The sequence below is a fragment of the Salvelinus sp. IW2-2015 genome, linkage group LG2 (assembly GCF_002910315.2).
Source record: "Salvelinus sp. IW2-2015 linkage group LG2, ASM291031v2, whole genome shotgun sequence".
Taxonomy (NCBI): Eukaryota; Metazoa; Chordata; class Actinopteri; order Salmoniformes; family Salmonidae; genus Salvelinus; species Salvelinus sp. IW2-2015.
In genome coordinates, this window is record NC_036839.1 from 39,346,046 (window position 1) to 39,370,002 (window position 23,957).

The 23,957-nt window shown below is 43.9% G+C and overlaps 1 protein-coding gene across 1 annotated transcript in view; it reads left to right on the forward strand.

Moving 5' to 3' along the window:
- LOC111979746 (alpha-1,3-mannosyl-glycoprotein 4-beta-N-acetylglucosaminyltransferase A-like) overlaps positions 1-23,957 on the forward strand; it is an 81,854-nt gene that overhangs the window by 53,160 nt on the left and 4,737 nt on the right. Inside the window, exons 5-13 of the mRNA XM_024010437.2 lie at positions 8,111-8,244; positions 9,055-9,101; positions 9,246-9,359; positions 14,971-15,046; positions 17,389-17,503; positions 19,005-19,135; positions 19,207-19,314; positions 19,525-19,599; positions 19,949-20,067. Of these exons, the coding sequence (XP_023866205.1) occupies positions 8,111-8,244; positions 9,055-9,101; positions 9,246-9,359; positions 14,971-15,046; positions 17,389-17,503; positions 19,005-19,135; positions 19,207-19,314; positions 19,525-19,599; positions 19,949-20,067 (919 nt within the window). The remainder of the gene's footprint in view (positions 1-8,110; positions 8,245-9,054; positions 9,102-9,245; positions 9,360-14,970; positions 15,047-17,388; positions 17,504-19,004; positions 19,136-19,206; positions 19,315-19,524; positions 19,600-19,948; positions 20,068-23,957) is intronic.

Genomic DNA, 23,957 nt, shown 5'->3' on the forward strand with positions numbered 1-23,957 from the left:
ATGCATGGGATTTTAGATGCACTTCTCCTTAATGCAACCGTGTGTCAGATTTCAAAAAAGCTTTACGGAAAAAGCAAACCATGCAATAATCTGAGTCGGCGCTCAGAGCCCAATCAAGACACAAATATATCCGCCATATTATGCAGTCAACAGAAGTCAGAAATAACATTATAAACATTCACTTACCTTTGATGATCTTCATCAGAATGCACTCCCAGGAATCACAGTTCCACAATAAATGTTTGTTTTGTTCGATAATGTCCATCATTTATGTCCAAATTCCTCCTTGTTGTTCTAGCGTTCAGTACACTTTCCGAACTCACGACGCGCGGGCAGGTCCAGCGGAAAGTACGGACGAAAAGATAAAGTTATATTACAGTCCGTAAAAACATGACAAACGAAGTATTGAATCAATCTTTAGGATGTTTAACATAATTCTTCAATTATGTTCCAACCGGAGTATTCCATTGTCTTCAGAAGTGCGATGGAACAGAGCTCGCTCTCACGTGAAYGCGCATGGTCAGGTCATGATAGACCCTACTCATTCCTCTCTCCTTCGGCCCCACTTCACAGTAGAAGCATCAGACAAGGTTCTAACGACTGTTGACATCTAGTGGAAGCCTTAGGAAGTGCAACATTACCAATATCCCACTGTATCTTCAATAGGAGCTGAGTTGAAAATCGACCAACCTCAGATTTCCCACTTCCTGGTTGGATTTTTTCTCAGGTTTTTGCCTGCCATATGAGTTCTGTTATACATGAGTTCTGCCATATGAGTTCTGAAATACATTCAAACAGTTTTAGAAACTTCAGAGTGTTCTATCCAAATCTACTAATAATATGCATATATTAGCAACTATGACTGAGGAGCAGGCCGTTTTACTCTGGGCACCTTTCATCCAAGCTACTCAATACTGCCCCTGCAGCCATAAGAAGTTAAATAAAAAATCTGAGTCTTAGCGTTATTCCATTATCATGGAAATGCCCCATAGACTTTGAAAAGCACCTGCGAATAGGCTACCAGCGAGGCAAGTGCCGCTGGAAAGCTTTTTTGTGACTTGGACATACATTTTTGCCAACACATGGCTAACTTTTGTTTAACCAGCTAAACAGCTGCTCTTAGCGAAAATGTGTTTTGAAATGTTGATTACTTCTTCTTGCCATTATCATTCACCTGATGACAAGACATGATGTATGATGGGGGTCCTTGGGTTGCCGGTTTGCCTGGGAGGGGCTCCCTGGGCAAGGACTGGTTGAAAACCCCTGGTATAAACGGATGGGATTGCCATGTAGCCTTATATTTGAGTGTCATGCACTAGCCTAGCTAGCAGATAGCAAGGGGGAGCTGATAGCCTTCAGGTCCATTCAGCACTACTGGTACTGAATCTGATGTYTGAGAGTCTTAGGATCTAAACTCACACACAATACTCTTCTCTATCTCTACTAGGCCTTTCTATACACATGCACGCACGCACGCACACACACACAGGTCAGTTGGTCCATTCTGTCTCTGTGCGGACGTCAGATCACCATTCACTTGTCTGTCAGAGGCACAGATGGATGTGATAATCAGGGTTCTCTTCTGAGGGGGATGGAGGATGAAGGGGTTGAGTGATGGCATAAGAAGTCTCTCTCTCTCCCCCCCTCCCTTTAGCTTCTTGTATTTTCTGTCTCACTGTCTCCCTTCCCCCCCCTCTCCCTCCCTCGGTCACACTCTCCATCCCTCCATCGTCAGTCTGTCTGTCACGATCTCCCTTTTTTTCTCCCTCTCAAATTCAATTTCAATTTAAGGCCTTTATTGGCATGGGAAACATATGTTTACATTGCCAAAACAAGTGAAATAGATAAACAAAAGTGAAAGTTAACAATAAAACATTTACAGTAAACATTACAGTTCCAAAAGTTCCCTCTGCCTCTTATTCGCTCCTTCTTTCTCTCTCTGTCTCTTTTTCTCTCTTTCCCACTCTCTCCTTTCATCCCCGACCTACTTTCCTGGTTCTGTGTGTGTCTCTGTGCTGGGTGGAGAGACACAAAGCAAACCAAGGACCGATTCTCCACGCTGCACAGATCACACTCCACCATTCTGACGCTTTCATTCTCTCTCTCCCCCTTCACTCATTCATTCACTCTCTTTCAGTCTGTTTATTGTGCCTCTCTCTTCCCCCATGTTTTCCAATGTTTGTCTCTAGAGCTAGCCCCATAATAGAGATTAAACACACACACACTCACTGTTATTCTCTCACTCCTGGTGTGGTTGGATATTTTTTGGTGGTCAAAGCAAATATATGCAAATATTTTCCTGTTTTTCTGCCCTCTAATTTGAATATTTTGAAAGACAAACATCTCCGGTCTTAGATGAGAAAGATAGGGAGGGAAGGAGTGTGCATGCAGGAGAGCAGAATAGAGCAATTAAGATGACGTGGTCTGAGAAGCAGAGTGCTATCGTGTAAACACACACACACACACACACACACACACACACACACACACACACACACACTAGTGTTGTCACGATACAAACGTTTTACTAACGATACCATACCAAGCCAGGTATCAAGATACCACTGGGGGGAAAAGTGTTCTGTTCGCCACGTCCCCCGACATTTGTTCCCATTTTCTAAATCTTATGCGCATCTGCTACCCAGAAAACCTGTCACTGATAGTCACACTTCTACTCAATACAACACATATTGAATTTAACTTCACACTCTATAATAGAATACTGCATAGAATGACTGATTTGCTGATAATAGCACAGGTCTACCTGTGATGTGGCTGGAGGAATGGGAGGAAGGAATATACGTGTGTAATGATCTGCTTGTCATTGTGTCAATAAGGAGAAAACACTGCATGAAACCACCTTTACTGTTCAGTTAAGACACACACACTCCCTCATAAACACTCAGACACATGTAACAGAGTTGGTTATGTTTCCATTTGCCTCTAAAGAAAGGTGTATTTAATGTTCAAGCATTCTTATTGTTTGKTTCAACTCTGATGACAAGGCGTGTTGTGATTGGCCCCGCTTGCAGATAGGGGAGATAGCGAACGTCAGGTCTTCCCACTATGAAAATGTGTTGCAAGGGGTAGGTCACGTTCTGAATACTGTTTTCTATTTTACAATGTGTACAAGTTTGCTGTACATTACTGATTTATACATGTGTGGGTATATGGTACCTGTTAGGGATTGAGGGGCTTTCTGGGATGTGCTTTGGCATAGGATTGCTGTAAATAAGTGTGTTAGCTAGCATACACCGACGTAATGGTCACATAAGCCCACTGCTAACACAGTTGTCTTCATGCTACAGATTTTGCCATCAACGGCCATCAATATAGTTAAGCCCTGCACAACTAACGTGCTGTTTCCTATTAAACAACAGGTATTTACACATATTGTATTTTTTATATTTTGTTCACCCAGTATGAAAATGTGATGCAAGGGCAACATAAATAAATGATGCTCAACTGGGACCACTGGCTGATGGGATTTATTTGGACAAAACAACGCAAGGAGAGTATGATATACATCTGTTACACACACACACTCCCTCATAAAGACAGAGACTCTCCCTCCCAAACACGTACACACACTGTTCCCAACTTTAAAAGCGTTAGGCACCAAACAGAATGTAAGGAGCACCACAAATAGTTTGTTATAATTTAGGCTTCCATTAGGCCTATAAGAATCCTACCTTTGAAACACATCTAGCACATTTTCACAGAMCTGTCAAGTTACCAGGTTGTTAGCTAGCTAGGTAACATGACTGAACAAAGTTGTTTGTTATCAAACTAATAATTAGTGTCCGGGATTAGTTTAAAAACGGCCCTCGACATGGTGTGTGAAATTATATCAAATGCGCGCGAYTTAGCGCAGAAAGAACAAAAAGTATCTCCGGTAATATGGGTCATATTTTTAACCGTTTGAGATCGAGACGAGACGTTTTCTTTCCTGTAAAGCTGCAGACATGCCTCTTGCGAAACGGGGTTTCCTCTCTGCGTGACGGCAAATTTGCAAAGCCTGTCAGACTGGCCTGTACTCTCCGTTTAAGGCCCATATCACTTAGCTCCCAGCCTAGTAATAAGGATGCAATGTTTAGCGATAAGGAGGAGACTACACCCAAAGTGGGGTATGTATACTACCACGGGTGGAACCATGTCTTTGTTCAGTTGTTCGATCCTTTGGGATCATTGTTTTAACTTTGTCTAAGCTTTCGTAGTGTCCGTCGAGTTATTACTCTGATAATTAGAACCTAACAGTAGTATCATATGAAATGGTACTACGGTATTCTAAAATGTTGGTATCATAAGTATCATGGCGTTTTGGTACCGTGGTATGACCGTGGTACCAGTATACTATGCAACACCAACACACACGCACAGCCCTGTTCCCCAGTGAAAGAGATCCCTGGGCCTATTGTGTCAGTGTGGGACAAATGGAGTGATATGTCTCTAGTATTTCAGTGTGGTTTTCAGGGGATCACCCCCTCTAAGGAAGATAATAGTCTGTCTGTATTCCCTATTCTACTCTCTCCCTTCAGGACACAGAATACAACTGATAGCCAGGAGTATAACAATAGCTGCTGTCTCACCTCTCTCCCGCTCTCTCTCTCTCTCTCAATTACATTTAAATTTAAGGGCTTCATTGGCATGGGAAACATATGTTAACATTGGCCAAAGCAAGTGAAGTAGGTAACAAACAAAAGTGAAATAAACAATMAAAATTAACTGTAAACATTAAGCTCACAAAGTAATAAAAAATAATAATAATAATAATTCAAATGTCATATTATGTATATATACAATGTTGTAACGATGTGCAAATAGTTAAAGTACAAAAGGGAAAATAAATTAACATAAATATGGGTTGTATTTACAATGGTGTTTGTTCTTTCCAGTGTGTCAAGTAATTATCTTTTTGTTTTCTCATGATTTGGTTGGGTCTAATTGTGTTGCTGTCCTGGGGCTCTGTGGGGTGTGTTTGAGTTTGTGAACAGAGCCCCAGGACCAGCTTTCTTAGGGGGCTCTTCTCCAGGTTCATCTCTCTGTAGGTGTTGGCTTTGTTATGGAAGGTTTGGGAATCGCTTCCTTTTAGGTGGATTTAGAATTTGTGTATTGGCCTAATTCGGCTCTGCATTCATTATTTGGTGTTTTCTGCATGCAGAGTCTCAATTTGGTGTTTGTCCCATTTTGTGAATTCTTGGTTGGTGAGCGGACCCCAGACCTTACAACCATAAAGGGCAATGGGTTCTATAACTGATTACAAAATGGAATATCATACACAGCATTTTTGAGGAACAATGGGAAAGTATTTCTACTTTGAAAGTTGATACTTGTAAACTCACTTTTGAGAAAACGGCCTTTGAATGTTTTGGTACCTACTAGAGACCTCTCCTTTGTCTACACCCATTCAGCATTGTTCACACCCTCTTAAGCCTTAGCCCCACCCATCTCTTTAAGGATTCACATGTGAGGAGTGTAGGAAAGATTAAGACTAAAAGTGGTAGCCTACAATAAGGAAAAATTCCAGGTAAACAACGTGTCCAGATAAAAAATGTTATAAATATTAATGACACTTACCCAGACACACTTGTCTAAATTGATGGGTCATGTGAAATAAATGCTATAACCCCCAGCCACACCCAGGGGTGGAAAAAGTACAGAAATGTCATACTTGAGTAAAAGTAGAAATAATTTCAAATTCCTTATTAAACCAGATGGCACAATTGTATTTTTTATTGACGGAGAGCCAGGAGCACACTCCAACACAATTTACAAACTAAGCATTTGTGTTTAGTCAGTCTGCAAGATCAGAGGCAGTAAGGATGACCAGGGATGTTCTCTTGATAAGTGTGGGAATTGGACAATTTTCCTACTTTTGGGTGTCAAGGAAAATGTATGGAGTAAAAAGTACATTATTTTCTTTACGAATGTAGTGAAGTAAAAGGTGCCAAAAAAATATATATATAGTGTAGTCATGTAGATACCACAAAAACGACTTAAGTAGTAATTTAAAGTATTTTTACTTAAGTACTTTACACCACTGCCCAAATGCCTTCACACCAGTACATGTCAGCTGGCTAGCTAACCGCAAGCTTTAACTAGCAATACAAACCGATTGTCATATCTAGCTAAAGTTAACTAATAGGTTCAATGTTAGCTAGCTAACATTAGGCTATAACTAGCAATGCATAATGGCATTCTGAGAAAACATCACTAACGTTACATACACCTCATACACATAAATTCATGTTAGCTAGCAAGCCAGCCACTCATTTAACATTAGCTAGCTAACAGCAAGCTTTAACTTGGATATTTTGTTTAGACATGTCAAGGTTAGCTAGTTAAAAAAATGAACTATACTYCCAATCCATAGAGTAACGTTACTAGCAATACAAACCAATTGTCATAGCAACCAAATAACGTTAGGTTTAATGTTAGTTMGCAAGCCAGCCATCGAACTCCAGCTKGCYAGCTAACAGCAMGCTTTAGCTTGCAATGAAAACAACTTTCTGACTAAATTAGAAACGTATAATATCTGAATCTGTAGCTAGATTCTTACCTGTATACATGGACGAAAGCTTCACGGCAGACTGCAAACCCCTTTATCAGACATCCTGTGTTTCTGTTTAGTTTGCACAGCTTGTTTGGCCCGTTGTTTTCCACTGATTTCAAAACATGTTAGTTTCAGAGTGAGAGAGAGAGTCAGCGTTCATCGTCCAGAAAGTACGCCATCACAACGTTTTCCCACTGACCTTTGTCGATAGCGCCTGATAGATTCAGGTCAGCAATGTTATTGAGAGCAGTAGCAACATATTTGCGGTTCTCCATGGCTAAAGTAAAATTAAAATACATTTATAAAAAATTAATAAAAAATAAATAAAAAAACTGCAGTAGAAAGGATTATCTAGGCATTATGAGCAGCTCATTTTATAGACCCCAAGATGCAACACCGCAGACGAATCCAAACTCATCTCTCTGCATGTCCAGCCCACTCATTATCTCAGCCAATCATGGCTAGCAGGAAGGTTGCTGCCTTTCTCTGTGGCTAAACCAACTAGGCTCGTAATATATCAATTGTATTCGTATTTACAGATGACATACAAGTTTGATATTAAGGCACATGAAAGTTCACATGTTCGAGAAGGCATTTTTTCTATAAAAAAACGCATTTTGATAAACATTTTTTTAACGTTCAAAAGGCTCTCCTGTGAAGTCGTGACTTGCGACATACACCTAGTTTCCTGAATCGGGTCACATTTTACTTCAGATTCTAGTAGGGTGAGGCCGGGTGCTGCAGACTGTTCTAGTGCCCTCACCAATTCGTTGATATATATGTTGAAGAGGGTGGGGCTTAAGCTGCATCCCTGTCCCACCCCACGGCCCTGTGGAATTAAATGTGTGGCTTTTTGCCAATTTTAACCGCACACTTGTTGTTTGTGTACATGGATTTTATAATGTTGTATATTTTTCCCACAACACCACTTTCCAACAATTTGTATAGCAGACCCTYATGCCAAATTGAGTCAAAAGCTTTTTTGAAATCAACAAAGCATGAGAAGACTTTGCMTTTGTTTTGGTTTCTTTGTTTGTCAATTAGGGTGTGCAGGGTGAATACGTGGTTTGTCGTATGGTAATTAGGTAAAACGGCAATTTGACATTTACTCAGTACATTGTTTTCCCTGAGGAAATGTAGGAGTATGCTATTAATGATGATACAGAGGATTTCTCTCTCCCCCTCCCTCTCTCTTGCTCTCTCTCTCTTTCTTTCTCTCTCTTTCTTTATCTCTCCCTCCCTCTCTTTCTCTCTCTCCCTCTCTATTTATTTCTCTCCCCTCCCTCTCTTGCGCTCTCCCCCCCAACTCTTTCCCTCCCTCTCCCCTCCCTCCCTTTCTTTCGTTCTTACTTTCTCCTTCCCACCAGTCTCTCTCCCTCTCCTACCTTTTCCTCAGTTAAACTTCTGCCTTCCATTCATTGAAAATGTTTGTTTTCTTAAAATACAAAGCAGCTTAGTTACCACATTTAACACGTTCTGTTCTCAGCCTGTGTGTTTTTGTGTTTCTTCCTCTATGGTCTGACTCTGTTCTTACCCGGATCATTTCATCTCCCCCAGTCTCCATGGTGATGGGTATTCCTACCGTAAAGCGTAAAGTGAAGTCGTACCTGGCTGAGACGCTGCACTCGCTCATCAACAAGCTCTCACCTGAGGAGAAACATGACTGTGTCATCATCGTCTTCGTAGGAGAGGTGGGGGGAAACACACACACACACACACCAGGGTTTCTCAAAAAAAAAGAAATTTACCGGACCCATATGCATTGGGTGCATAACCTGATTAGGGCGTCTACCCACGGTGCTCAGAATGACAGATCACATTGATATTATGGTAATTCGTCTTGAAGATGTTAGAATAACTGTCCACATGTACTTTTCCTCAGACAACATGACCAGTAACAAACAGCAAAATCACTAGCCTGTCAATCTACTATCCACCAKAGTAGAAAAGTTGACCTTTTCTATTGAYCAGCTTGTCGTTCGCTACGAGAAATAAATATCCTTTTCTAAACAGACTCTGGGACTGTTGTGGGACGATAGATCACAAATTCATACAACAAGTAGGCCTAGGCTACATCAAAACAGTGAYACTGATGCAACAGACTTKGATTAGCTAACACAACATGCCATTGGAACACATCAGTGATGGTTGCTGATAATGGGCCTCTGTACGGCTATGTAGATATTCCATTAAAAAATCAGCCTGTTCTAGCTTCAATAGTCATTTACAACATTAACAATGTCTACAATGTATTTCTGATCAATTTGATGTTATTTTAATGGACAAAATGTGCTTTTCTTTCAAAAACAAGGACATTTCTAAGTGACCCCAAACTTTTGAACGGTAGTGTAGCTCATTCTATTATTCTGGTTTAAATTTTTATTTTTTTGTGCCCAAATCCCTGACATTCTCATACACATGCACATATATATATATACACACACACACACACACACACACACACACTGTGATATACATAACATTATTTTCTGTTTCTGCAGACGGACACGGAATACGTCCAAAGCGTGGTGACCGGACTGGAGAAAGAGTGAGTGACCTCACTTCCTGTCCCCACCTCACACAGCTTCCTGTCTTGTGATGACTGTTTCCTGTCTGATAATTCCCCTGACGGTTTAGAGAGAACAGAAGGAGAATAACAATTCGTTTGTGTGTGTGTGTCTGTCTATCCCAGGTTTTCTACAGAGTTCAGTTCAGGTCTGTTGGAGGTGATCTCTCCTCCTGCCAGCTACTACCCTGATCTCAAAGACCTCAAAGAGACCTTCGGAGACTCCAGAGAGAGGGTCAGGTGAGGGGAAACACCCAGTAAAACAGACAACATTTTAACAGGGCTCCAGACTTACATTTCCCCCTGGTGGCACTGCTGWCACTAACATTTCAGTTTGAAATGTTATACTATCAGGAGGTGAGTCTCGCTCATTGCAGCAGCCGACCCCAGCAACACAGACATACAGGCAGGCACTACAGCGTGGCGCTTTTATTACAGGAATCATGAGGATAATGCACTTTACTGTTTAACAAATTCATGGTTTTATCTGCCCCCAAAATATGATGTTTTGATTGAAGTAACCAGGTAGAATGTGCATCTCGCACCAGTGCGACCAATAAAAAAATCGTACTCACAGCCAAGTCAAAGGGTCGCAAAATGCAACTAAATGGTCACAGCTTGGAGCCTCTGTCCCTTTCAGTCTGGAGCCCTGTCATATCCTCTGTCCCTTTCAGTCTGGAGCCCTGTCATCTCCTCTGTCCCTTTCAGTCTGGAGCCCTGTCATCTCCTCTGTCCCTTTCAGTCTGGAGCCCTGTCATCTCCTCTGTTCCTTTCAAGCTGGAACCCTGTTTGAATCTGTAAACAATCAGAGGAAGTTTTTCATCTTCATCTGGTGACTAACATTGGGAAACTTTCAAATAACGTCCACACCCGCCACTTTGTCACCTCTCCAGCCCAGCTCCCCTGCTCACACCCCATTGAAAATGACTTTGTTCTGGCTATTGTTCGTGGATGTGTCACGTCCGTTGGGCATTGCTAGTGACATGATGGAGAGGCGGGATGGAGGAGTGGGCCAGGTACTCAGTATTCCACAGGCATCCCTCAAAGTGAGCTCAAGGTCGATTGCATTCTTCCCTCTCTCTCCACCCTCTCCTTTTCCCTCTCTCCCACCCCCCTTTTCCCTCTCTCTCCCACCCTCACCTTTTCCCTCTCTCTCCCACCCTCCCTTTTCCCTCTCCTCCCAGCCTCCCCTTTTCCCTCTCTCTCCCAGCCTCCCCCTTTTCCCCTCTCTCCCAGCCTCCCCTTTTCCCTCTCTCTCCCACCCTCCCTTTTCCCCTCTCTCTCCCACCCTCCCCTTTTCCCCTCTCTCTCCACCCTCCCCTTTTCCCTCTCTCTCCACCCTCCTTTTCCTCTCTCTCCCAGCCTCCCCTTTCCCTCTCTCTCCCAGCCTCCTTTTCCCTCTCTCCCACCCGCCCCTTTTCCCTCACTCCTACATTCACTGCTGTTGGAACATCTTTCTCTTAAACTTCTGTACTTTTTTTCGATAGTAGGACATGAAAAATGGTTTTATACCACAATTCATGCACACACTTCTATTCAGCGGTGCTGTGGTTAGGCCTTGGCTCCACCCAGTTTATCAAGAGGTTTACCATTCAATAAATGATTACCATTATGTTGTTATGTAGTTAGACTGGTAAAACGAAGTTGAATTAATTGTATGATTTGTTTAATTTATTCATTAATGCATACACGGCTGTCTCTGAATTTTTTATTTTATTTAAAACATTTCAATGTACTGATATTGAACTCAAAAGATGGCCACTGATTGAACAGAGCAGTAGCTGGTAACTGTCTGGATCAAGTACCATTCTGTGACTGGCTAATATGCCTTATTTTTTGGCCGTGGTATGCGTGTATCGAGTATTGTGATACTTAACCTGGTATCGGTATCACAGTGCTGGTATCTGTGTATCGAGTATTGTGATACTTAACCTGGTATCGGTATCACAGTGCTGGTATCGTGTATCGAGTATTGTGATACTTAACCTGGTATCGGTACAAAGTGCTGGTATCGTGTAAACCCTACTCTCCCTCTATATTCTATCTTTCTTTCTTACTCTCTTTCCTTTCTCTTCTTCTCTCTTCCACCTCCTTCTTTTTCTCTCTCTCCCTCCTCACTCTGTTTTATCTCTACCTACTTTCCTCTGCACACCCCTCTTCATGTCTGATCGATGTTGTCATATCCCTTCTCTCTCTCCCTCCTCACTCTGTTTTATCTCTACTCTTTCCTCTGCACACCCTCCTTCTGTCTGATCGATGTTTCATATCCCTTTCTCTCTCTCCTCCTCACTCTGTGTTATCTCTACCTCTTTCCTCTGCACACCACTCCTTCTGTCTGATCGATGTTGTCATATCCTTCTTCTCTCTCCTCCTCACTCTGTGTTATCTCTACCTCTTTCTCTGCACCACCCTCCTTCTCTCTGATCGATGTTGTCATATCCCTTCTTCTCTCCCTCCTCACTCTGTGTTATCTCTACCTCTTTCCTCTGCACACCCCTCCTTCTGTCTGATCGATGTTGTCATATCCCTTCTCTCTCCCTCCTCACTCTGTTTTATCTCTACCTCTTTCCTCTGCACACCCCTCCTTCTGTCTGATCGATGTTGTCATATCCCTTCTCTCTCTCCCTCCTCACTCTGTTTTATCTCTACCCTTTCCTCTGCACACCCCTCCTTCTGTCTGATCGATGTTGTCATATCCCTTCTCTCTCTCCCTCCTCACTCTGTTTTATCTCTACTCTTTCCTCTGCACACCCCTCCTTCTGTCTGATCGATGTTGTCATTCATCCCTTCTCTCTCTCCTCTCCCTCTGTTTTCTCTGGCTTTCTCTCCCTCTGTCTCTGTGTCCCGTGTGAAATCAGTGTTCATCCAACGAGACCGCACGTCTTTGTTATTTTTAAAAAGGTATTTATTTATTTCACCTTTATTTAACCGGGTAGGCTAGTTGAGAACAAGTTCTCATTTACAACTGCGACCTGGCCAAGATAAAGCAAAGCAGTTCGACACAAACAACAACACAGAGTTACACATGGAATAAACAAACCTACAGTCAATAATACAGGAGAAAAATCTATATACAGCATGTGCAAATGAGGTAGGATAAGAGAGGTAAGGCAATAAATAGGCCATGGTGGCGAAGTAAATACAATATAGCAATTAAACACTGGAATGGTAGATTTGACAGTAGATGAGTGTGCAAAGTAGAAATACTGGGGTGCAAAGGAACAAAATAAATAAATAAATAAATACAATAGGGGAAGCGGTAGTTGTTTGGGCTATTTATAGATGGGCTATGTACAGGTGCAGTGATCTGTGTGCTGCGTGTGCATGCTCAGTGTGCTTTTTTAATTTAATTTAATTTTAAAAGGCAAGTCAGTTAAGAACAAATTCTTATTTTCAATGACGGCCTAGGAACAATGGGTTAACTGCCTTGTTCAGGGGCAGAACAACAGATTTTTACATTGTCAGCTTGGCGATTTGATCTTGCAACCTTTCGGTTACTGGCCCAACACTCTAACCACTAGGCTACCTGCTTCATTCTATAGTTAGAGGACTCCTGATATCTCCAGGAGTGATAAGTATCATTTTCGTCTTGTTGTTTAGTACTGTCTAGGGCCATTTACTTTTTAAGGGTCCACACCACTCTCTCAATTAAGTATCTTACCTAGTTGTTTTCGGATTATCTCATTTAGCTTTTTTGTAGWTCTTTAGTCAACTATGTGTGTGTTTTCTGTACCTGTTTGCTCCTCTCACTGTAGGATTTACAGACACTCCCCACCCCTTAGCTGCAACTCTTCTAATTTAATCTACCCTGCGTGCACAACCCATGTGGAATCCCTGGAACTGGTCAAGAACGCTGAGTTCATCTCAGCCTATGCTACTCTTCAGTCCCTAGACTTTTTGGCCCTGACGGAGACATGGATCAACCCAGAGAACCCTGCTACTCCAGCTGCTCTCTCTTCATCAGACTAAGTTTCAACGTATGCTCAGTACTGGTGTCCCCCAGGGCTCGGTCCTAGTCCCTCTCCTCTTCTCTCTATACACCAAGTCACTCGGCTCCATTATATCCTCACATGGTCTCTCCTATCATTGCTATCTGGATGACACTCAACTACTTTTCTTTTTCCACCCTTCTGACACCCAGGTGGCGACACCCATCACTACGTGCAGATATCTCCGCTTGGATGACGTCCCACCACCTCAAGCTCAACCTTGACAGGACGGAGCTGCTCTTCCTCCCACTGAAGGCCTGTCCACTCCAAGACCTCTTCATCACAGTTGACAACTCCACAGTGTCGCCCTCCCAGAGTGCAAAGAACCTTGGTGTGACCCTGCACAACACCCTGTCGTTCTCTGTAAACATCACAGCAGTCACTCACTCCTCCAGGTTCATGCTCTACAACATCCGTAGAGTACGACGCTACATCATACAGAAAGTGGTGCAGGTCCTAATTCAGGCGCTTGTCATCTTCCATCTGGACTACTGTTACTCTCTGTTGGCTGGGATCTCGGCTTGTGCCATCAAATCCCTGCAATTTATCCAGAACGCCGCGGCCTGCCTGGTGTTCAATTTTCCCCAATTTTCTCAAGTCACCCCGCTCCTCCGCACACACCACTGACTTCCAGTCAAAGCTTGCATCCRCTACAAGACTTGCCTATGGGGCAGGAAGAGGAACCTTAAGGCTATGCTCAAACCCTACACCACAACCCGAGTACTCCGTTCTGCCACCTCTGGTCTGTTGGCTCTCCCACCGCTATGGGAGGGCAAGTCCTGCTCAGCCCAGTCCAAGCTCTTCTATGTTCTGGCACCTTAATGGTGGAACCAGCTGCCCCCTAAAGCTAGGACAGCAGAGTCCCTGCCCATCTTCCTGAAAACATCTGAAACCCTACCTCTTCAAAGGGTATCTTAAATAATCCCACAGCACCCCCCACGTACCCCCTCCTTACCCCCACATCCACCCCCCCCAACAAAAACACTCCATTATTTAGGAACATGTACATACTATGACTGAGATATGTGGTTGTCCCACCTAGCTGAATGCACTAACTGGAAGTCGCTCTGGGTTAGAGAAGCCTTTATTGTTCCCACTATTCTTCACAAACCTTTATTCTTCCCACTATTCTTCACAAGCCTTTATTGTTCCCACTATTCTTCACAAACCTTTATTGTTCCCACTATTCTTCACAAACCTTTATTGTTCCCACTATTCTTCACAAACCTTTATTCTTCCCACTATTCTTCACAAGCCTTTATTCTTCCCACTATTCTTCACAAACCTTTATTGTTCCCACTATTCTTCACAAACCTTTATTGTTCCCACTATTCTTCACAAACCTTTATTCTTCCCACTATTCTTCACAAGCCTTTATTCTTCCCACTGCCCTCACATCAGAAATGTGTTGATGTTCGTTCTCTCTTTCTTTCTTTCTTTCTTTCTTTCTTTCTTTCTTTCTTTCTTTCTTTCTTTCTTTCTCTCTTTCTTTCACAGTGTTTGAACTCAGTCTGATGTGTGCCTGTTGTGTGTTGCCCTTTGTAAGCACAATAATTTTTCATGGGGCTCATTGAATATGAATGAGAAGCCCCCTGGACTCCCTGCTGCTGGAAAGGTGGAAAGATTAACACAACTGTGTGTGTGTGTGTGTGCGCACGCCTCTGAGTGCATGGTAAACAGAGCTCATTAGAGCCACTTATAGCAAGAATTGACTGTACCTACTGCCCACCTGCTGTGTGTGTGTGCCAACCTCAACACCTGCTGTCAGGCAGTGATGTGTACACCTGCTCCCTCCAGCCACCATGCATCAGTTATTTAGCAACAGGGTAGGAGGAAATGATTCCTAATCGTGTGTGTTGTAGATGGCGGACCAAGCAGAATCTGGACTATTCCTTCCTCATGATGTATGCTGTGAGCAAAGGAGTCTACTATGTCCAGGTATGTACGTCCTTGGAACACACATACACACACATTCCGCCCCTAGCCCTATTAAAACTGCGTTCCCATGGCAACATGTTATAATGTGCCCGGCAGGAGCAGTATGTGTCTGGGGCAGAGTTGTAGTACACCTAGTACCAACACACACACACACACACACACACACACACACACACACTTACTTCAGCATCAGAGGATTCGTTACCACGGAAACAGTGATGAGTCTGCAGTTTGGAACAATACGTTCCCAATTTGGGCATGTTCTTTACATCAAACAGGGTCATTTGCAATTGTGTGTGGGTCAGAAGAGCAGGACGGAGAGAGATGGAGTTGCATGCTCTTTTGTCAGAGTTGGGCAGTATTTTCTCCTCCTTGTGAAGATCAGAGCTACTGTGATACTGTACAAGTTGTTCTGTCTGTTATATCATACCACCTGCTGATCCCTCCCTCATTCCCATAGATCACAAGCATACATAGATATAATGAGCTACCACATTAAATCTCATCACGTCTTCTGTTAACCCCATCTGTCCTTTGTTTGTTTGTTTGTTTGTTTGTTTGTGTTCTGGTTGATGTTTTAATGTTCCATTCTGTGTTGACGTTGTCTCCAGGGGATGACAGAGGTACTGAGTGCTGTCATTAACACTGTGTAGTTGACTTTACTGTTGTAGGCCATAGACATCATTGTGCCTATAGAATGTACACAACCATAGACCTTATGCACAGTGCATTCAAAGTATTTAGACCCCTTGACTTTTTCCACATTTTGTTACGTTACAGCCTTATTCTAAAATGGATTGAAAAAAGATATCATCATCAATCTACCCACAATATGTTTTTAGATTTTATTTTAGCAAAGAAATGAAAAACAGATATACCCCTTTTCTATGAGACTCGAAATTGAGCTCAGGTGCATCCTGTTTCCATTGATCATCCTTGAGTTCTTTCTACAACTTGATTGAAGTCCACCTGGGGTAAATTCAATTGATTGGACATGATCTGTCAACTGTGGGACCTGTCTATATAAGGTCCCACAGTTGACAGTGCATGTCAGAGCAAAAACCAAGCCATGAGGTCGAAGGAATTGTCCGTAGAGCTCAGAGACAGGATTGTGTCGAGGCACAGATCTGGGGAAGGGTACCAAAAAATGTTTGCAGCATTGAAGGTCCCCAAGAACACAGTGGCCTCTATCATTCTTAAATTTAAGAAGTTTGGAACCACCAAGACTCTTCCTAGAGCTGGCCAAACTGAGSAATTGGGGGAGAAGGGCCTTGGTCAGGGGGTGACCAAGAACCCGATGGTCACTCTGACAGAGCTCCAGAGTTCCTCTGTGGAGATGGAAGAACCTTCTAAAAGGACAACCATCTCTGCAGCACTCCACCAATCAGGCCTTTATGGTAGAGGGGCCAGATGGAAGCCACTCCTCAGTAAAAGGCACAACAGCCCGATTGGAGTTTGCCAAAAGGCACCTAAAGGACTCTCAGACCATGAGAAACAGGATTCTCTGGTCTGAATGCCAACCATCATGTCTAGAGGAAACCTGGCACCATCCTTACAGTGAAGCATGGTGGTGGCAGCATCATGCTGTGGGGATGTTTTTCAGCGGCAGGGACTGGGAGTCAGGATCAAGGGAAAGATGAACAGAGCCAAGTACATAGAGATCCTTGATGAAAACCTGCTCCAGAGCGGACCTCCGACTGGGTCGAAGGACAACGACCCTAAGCACACAGCCAAGACAATGCAGGAGTGGCTTCGGGACAAGTCTCTGAATGTCCTTGAGTGGCCCAGCCAGAGCCTGGACTTGAACCTGATCGAACATCTCTGGAGAGACCTGAAAATAGCTGTGCAGCGACGCTCCCCATCCAACCTGACAGAGCTTGAGAGGATCTGCAGAGAAGAACGGGAGAAACTCCCCAAATACAGGTGTGCCAAGCTTGTAGCATCATACCCAAGAAGACTCGGCTGTAATCGCTGCCAAAGGTGCTTCAACAAAGTACTGAGTAAAGGGTCTGAAGACTTACGTAACTGTGATATTATTTACAATAATTTCAAAAAAACTGTTTTTGCTTTGTCATTATGGGKTATTGTGTGTCGATTTTATGAGGGGGGGGTTATTTTATTTTTTTGCCTTTAACGTAAGAAAATGTGAAAAAAGTCTGAATACTTTCCGAATGCACTGTACCGAATGCAGTGTTTCTGTAGTCGCTATGCACAAGCTTAGCTCAGTGAGAGGGACTTGTATGGTGTTATGTTTGTCAGCTGTATGTGTGATGGCTGAACCCCTGCAAGCCTCTCACCTCACCAGTCACTCTTTCTCCCCCACCACACCACCTTCACCTCAGTTGGAGGATGACATTGTGGCCAAACCAAACTACTTTGCCACCATGAAGAACTTTGCCCTACAGCTCTCCTCTGAGGACTGGATGATCCTTGAGTTCTCCCAACTCGGCTTCATCGGTAACGCACATGAACACACACACATATACACACACACACGTGCACAGTCTGAACATTTAGCAACCCTTTGCATGGGCTGCGTGTCCATCCACTGCATGCACCGATGTCGGCCTTCCGCATATGTGGTGGAAGGTGGCAGAGCTACAGCGTTTGTCAGACCAGGAGCCATCCTGAAAATTGGCCTWCTAACGAAATGTCTGTACTGTCCGAACGGTTCGGGCTATAAACGAATGACATCACCATCGAAAGCAGAGACAATCACGAACACATTGTTTTGCCCTACGACACCMACAAGCCTCACAAAGCTCGTCTGAAACTAACCCGGTACCAGTTAAAAATATTAATGGCAGTATGTCAGTACCAACGTAAAAAAGGGGTTAAAGCTGCAATATCTATCTTTTTGGGCATCCTGACAAAATTCACATAGAAGTGTGAGTTATATAGATCTGTATTCTCATTGAAAGCAAGTCTAAGAAGCTCGGCAGGTAGCCTAGGGGTTAGAGCGTTGGGCAAGTAACCGAAAGGTTGCTGGATCAAATCCCTGGGCTGACAAGGTAAAAATCTGTTGTTCTGACCCTGAGCAAGGCAGTTAACCCACTGTTCCCCGGGCCCTGAGCATGGCAGTTAGCCCACTGTTCCCCGGGCCCTGAGCAAGGCAGTTAACCCACTGTTCCCCGGGCCCTGAGCAAGGCAGTTAACCCACTGTTCCCTGGGCCCTGAGCAAGGCAGTTAACCCACTGTTCCCCGGGCGCTGAATACTTGGATGGCAGCCCCCCTCACCTCTCTGATTCAGAGGGGTTGGGTTAAATGCGGAAGACACATTTCAGTTGAATGCATTCAGTTGTACAACTGACTAGGTATCCATATTTGTCTTTGTACACCAGCTTCAAACAGCTAAAAATACAATAGTTTTGGTTATGGAAATATTTTTCACAGCGGTTTCGACGGTACAATGATTATCTACACGACTGCTTGTTTTGCAACCAGGAAATGGCACCACAAAAAATCATACAAATAATTTTGGTATATATCTCCGATATGGGCTGACACTTCAAAACATACTTCCTCCCCAAAACATTTTTTGACTCGTTTTTTTCTCCATAGATGAATATGTTATTCAATGTGTTTCTACGGGCTAATAGCAGTAAGGCCAAATTCAATGTTTCATCAAATAATCAAATAGCTTGGTATGACCATATTAAAACAATTCCATATGTTAGCTTAGTAGAAACCCAGGCCCTTAGACTCCAGGGGGTTATTAACGAACACTGACTGTCAGCTAAAATTATGGAACGTCAGCAAACATCAGGAGGCTTTTAGAGTGTAAAAAAACAAAGGTTTGAGTGGCCATCCCACTTAAAATACTCCTTCTATGCGCTGTCTTCCACTCCATCTCGCTATCGATCCCCCAACCTCCCCATCTCCCTGTTTCACTCCCTCCTCTTTCTCCTCTCCCTCTCTCTCCCCATCGACCTCTCCTCTGTCTCCCTCCCTCTCTCAGGTAAGATGTTCCAGGCTCCAGATCTCAACCTCATAGTAGAGTTTATCCTCATGTTCTATAAGGAGAAGCCCATTGATTGGCTACTGGACCACATCCTCTGGGTCAAAGTGTGTAACCCAGAGAAAGACGCGGTACGTAAAAACTGTGTGTGGGGAGGGGTTATCTTCAACTTTTTTTCACTATCTACCCTTTCTCCCTGCAGAAGCACTGTGAGAGGCAGAAGTCGAGTCTGCGTGTGCGGTTCAGGCCCTCTCTTTTTCAACATGTGGGGCTGCACTCCTCTCTGGCCGGAAAGATCCAGAAACTCACTGTGGGTCCCAAACCTCTCATCCTCTCTCTAGCACCCCTCCCTCTCACCCTAGATCACTCTCTCTGCATCAGCCTTTTACCATATGTCCAAACACCACCTCCATCTACCCAAATATCTCCTCAACCCACCATACTAGGCCATGCTCACATCCCCCTGGTATGACCACTACCGGTCATCTATGCTGCTGTCTCACTTCCACTTCCTGTTTAGGATAAGGACTTCCTGAAGCCCCTGCTCCATAAGATCCATGTGAACCCGCCTGCTGAGGTGTCCACATCTCTCAAGGTACAGCACCTTTAAATCACCCTCACAGACACCTTTCTGGCTTGACCTTCTTATGAGTTGAAAGATATATAATGTTTTAAAGCCTGTTTCACCATTGGCTTTTTATTTCAAAATGTAAGGTAGTACGATATTATTGTTTGATATAGTTATTTGTGAAGTATACTGAGATGTTTTGAATTCATTAAAAAAGTTTGATATGTGTACTTATTTGTAAAGTATATTGAGATGTTTTGAATGCATTCAGCTGACTGCTGTGCTGTGCTGCGCTGTGCTGCGCTGTGCTGCGCTGTGCTGCGCTGCGCTGTGCTGCGCTGTGCTGTGCTGTGCTTTGCTTTGCTGTGCTGTGCAGGTGTACCAGGGCCACACTTTGGAGAAGACCTACCTGGGAGAAGACTTCTTCTGGGCCATCAATCCTACTGCTGGAGACTACGTCCTCTTCAAGTTTGACAAGCCCATCAGCATAGAGAGGTGCGGAGGGATATGGAGCTGTGTGTGTGCATTTCTGAGGGAAAAGAGATGTCGTGATGCTATACACACAATCTTCCTCTTCCACAAGCTTAAGCATGCCTCTCTCTGGGGCTCAGTGTCTGCTAATGAGGGTGTTCTAAAATAAGAACTCCCAGGACACCTTGGGGGATTCACAGAAAGAAAGAGCGGAAAGGGTTGGAAGGAGAAAGAAAGAGAGGTGGTGGAGGAAGGAGACAGAGATGAGGTGATGTGGATGGAATGGATGAGTAGAAAGAGGCTATAGAGGTGTTAGAGAAGTCAGAGAGCTTCAGGGTGATTGACTGAGAGGGAAAAGAGAATAGCGAGGCTATATACACGGGGTACCGGTACAGAGTCAATGTGCGGGGGCACCGGTTAGTCGAGGTAATATGTATAAAATAAAAAAAAATGTAAACCTTTATTTATTTTTTTATTTATTTTATTTCACCTTTATTTAACCAGGTAGGCTAGTTGAGAACAAGTTCTCATTTGCAACTGCGACCTGGCCAAGATAAAGCATAGCAGTGTGAACAGACAACACAGAGTTACACATGGAGTAAACAATAAACAAGTCAACATGGTAGAAAAAAAAAAGAGAATCTATATACAATGTGTGCAAAAGGCATGAGGTAGGCAATAAATCGAATAATTACAATTTAGCAGATTAACACTGGAGTGATAAATCATCAGATGATCATGTGCAAGAAGAGATACTGGTGTGCAAAAGAGCAGAAAAGTAAATAAATAAAAGCAGTATGGGGGGTGAGGTAGGTAAATTGGGTGGGTAGTTTACAGATGGACTATGTACAGCTTAACTAGGCAAGTCAGTTAAATACTCATTCTTATTTACAATGACGGCCAAACCCGGACCAATTGTGCGCTGCCCAATGGGACTCCCAATCACGGCCGGTTGTGATACAGCCTGGATTTGAACCAGGGTATCTGTAGTGACGCCTCAAGCACTAAGATACAATGCCTTAGACCGCTGCTCCACTCGGGAGCCCTATATGTTGGTAGAGTTATTAAAGTGACTATGCATAGATAATAACAGAGAGTAGGAGCAGCATAGAAGAGGGTGGAGGGGCAATGCAAATAGTCTKGGTAGCCATTTGATTAGATGTTCAGGAGTCTTATGGTTTGGRGGTAGAAGCTGTTTAAAAGCCTCTTGGACCTAGACGTGGCGCTCCGGTACCGCTTGCCGTGTGGTAGCAGAGAAAGCAGTCTATGACTAGGGTGGCTGGAGTCTTAAACAATTTTTAGGGCCTTCCTCTGACACCGCCTGGTATAGAGGTCCGGGATGGCAGGAAGTTTGGCCCCGGTGATGTACTGGGTCGTACGCACATACCAGGCAGTGATGCAACCCGTCAGGATGCTCTTGATGGTGCGGCTGCAGAACCTTTTGAGGATCTGAGGACCCATGCCAAATCTTTTCAGTCTCCTGAGGGGAAATAGGTTKTGTCGTGCCCTCTTCACGACTGTCTTTGTGTGCTTGGACCATATTMGTTTGTTGGGGATGTGGACGCCAAGGAACTTGAAGCTCTCAATCTGCTCCACTACAGCCCCATCGATGAGAATGTGGGCGTGCTCGGTCCTCCTTTTCCTGTAGTCCACAGTAATCTTCTTTATCTTGATCACATTGAGGGAGAGGTTGTTGTCCTTGCAACAAACAGTCAGGTTTCTGACCTCCTCCCTATAGGCTGTCTCGTCATTGTCGGTGATCAGGCCTACCATCTGCAAACTTAATGATGGTGTTGGAGTCATGCCTGCATGCTGAGGGAGGTGTTTAGTCCCAGGGTCCTTAGCTTAGTGATGAGCTTTGAGGGCACTATGTGTTGAACAGCATTCTCACATAGGTGTTCCTTTTGTCCAGGTGGGAAAGGACAGTCTGGAGTGCAATAGAGATTGCATCATCTGTGGTTTTGTTGGGGCGGTATGCAAATTGGAGTGGGTCTAGGGTTTCTGGGATAATGGTGTTGATGTGAGCCATGACCAGCCTTTCAAAGCACTTCATGGCTACAGATGTGAGTGCTACGGGTCGRTAGTCATTTAGGAAGGTTACCTTAGTGTTCTTGGGCGCAGGGACTATGGTGGTCTGCTTGAAACAAGTTGGTATTACAGACTCAGACAGGGAGAGGTTGAAAATGTCAGTGAAGACATGTTGAGGTAATCCGTCTGGCCMTGCGGCCTTGTGAATGTTGAACTGTTTAAAGGTCTTACTCACATCGGCTGTGGAGAGCGTGATCACACAGTCGTCCGGAACAGCTGATGCTCTTATGCATGTTTCAGTGTTACTTGCCTCGAAGCGAGCATAKAAGTTATTTAGCTCGTCTGGTAGGCTCGTGTCATTGGGCAGCTCTCGGATGTGCTTCCCTTTGTAGTCTGTAATAGTTTGCAAGCCCTGCCACATCCGATGAGCGTCGGAGCCGGTGTAGTACGATTCGATCTTAGTCCTGTATTGACGCTTTGCCTGTTTGATGGTTTGTCAGAGGTTATAGCAGGATTTCTTACAAGCTACCGGGTTAGAGTCCCCGCTCCTTGAAAGCGGCAGCTCTACCCTTTTAGCTCAGTGCGGATGTTGCCTGTAATCCATGGCTTCTGATTGGGGTATGTACGTACAGTCACTGTGGGGACGATGTCATCGATGCACTTATTGTTGAAGCCAGTGACTGATGTGGTGTAATCCTCAATGTCATCGGAAGAATCACGGAACATGTTCCAGTCTGTGATAGCAAAACAGTCCTGTAGTTTAGCATCTGCTTAATCTGACCACTTTTTTATAGACCGAGTCACTTGTGCTTCCTGCTTTGGTTTTTGCTTGTAAGCAGAAATCAGGAGGATAGAATTATGGTCAGATTTACCAAATGGGGGATGAAAGAGAGCTTTGTACGCGTCTCTGTGGAGTAAAGGTGGTCAAGTTTTTTCCCCTCTGGTTGCACATTTAACATGCTGATAGAAATGAGGTAAAACKKATTTAARTTTCCCTGCATTAAAGTCCCCGGCCACTAGGAGYGYCGCCKCTGGATGAACGTTTTCTTGTTTGCTTATGGCGGTATASASCTCATTGAGTGYRGTCTTAGACAGCTACAAAAAATACAGATGAAAACTCTCTAGGTAGATAGTGTGGTCTACAGCTTATCATGATATACTCTACCTATGGTGAGCAAAACCTAGAGACTTCCTTAGATATCGCGCACCAGCTGTTGTTTACAAATATACATAGACCGCCACCCCTTGTCTTACCAGAGGCTGCTGTTCTATCCTGCCGATAACCTGCCAGCTGTATGTTATAAATGTCGTYGTTCAGCCATGACACAGTGAAACATAAGATATTCGTTTTTAATGTCCCGTTGGTAGGATATACGTGCTTTTAGTTCGTCCCATTTATGTTTCTGGTTTGTGTGTAGGGTTTCTGTTTAATGTGTTTTGTTTCGGTCTGTCGCAGCCAGTGACGTCTCGTGTTTGTGTCTGGGCTTGATTTGCACAAATTAGCCAGCCAGGGTACCATTGTACTGATGACATTTCATTATCAGCTGTGTGAAGGGTCTCGTGTGTGTGTGTGTGTGTGTGTGTGTGTGGTTCCCACTGCGAACAGGAACCTGCCAATCGCATAACACTATTAATGCAAATTCACATCACACTCATGAATATGCAAACTCAGATCCTTGCTTACACGTAACACTGTCCTGTCACACACTTTGCTGTGCTTTCTGTAACGACACATCTGACATGTTTAAACCAAGCCTGTGGTACGGTGGCGTCAAACAACAACACACACACACACACACACACACACACACACACACACACACACACACACACACACACACACACACACACACACACACACACACACACACACACACACACCACAA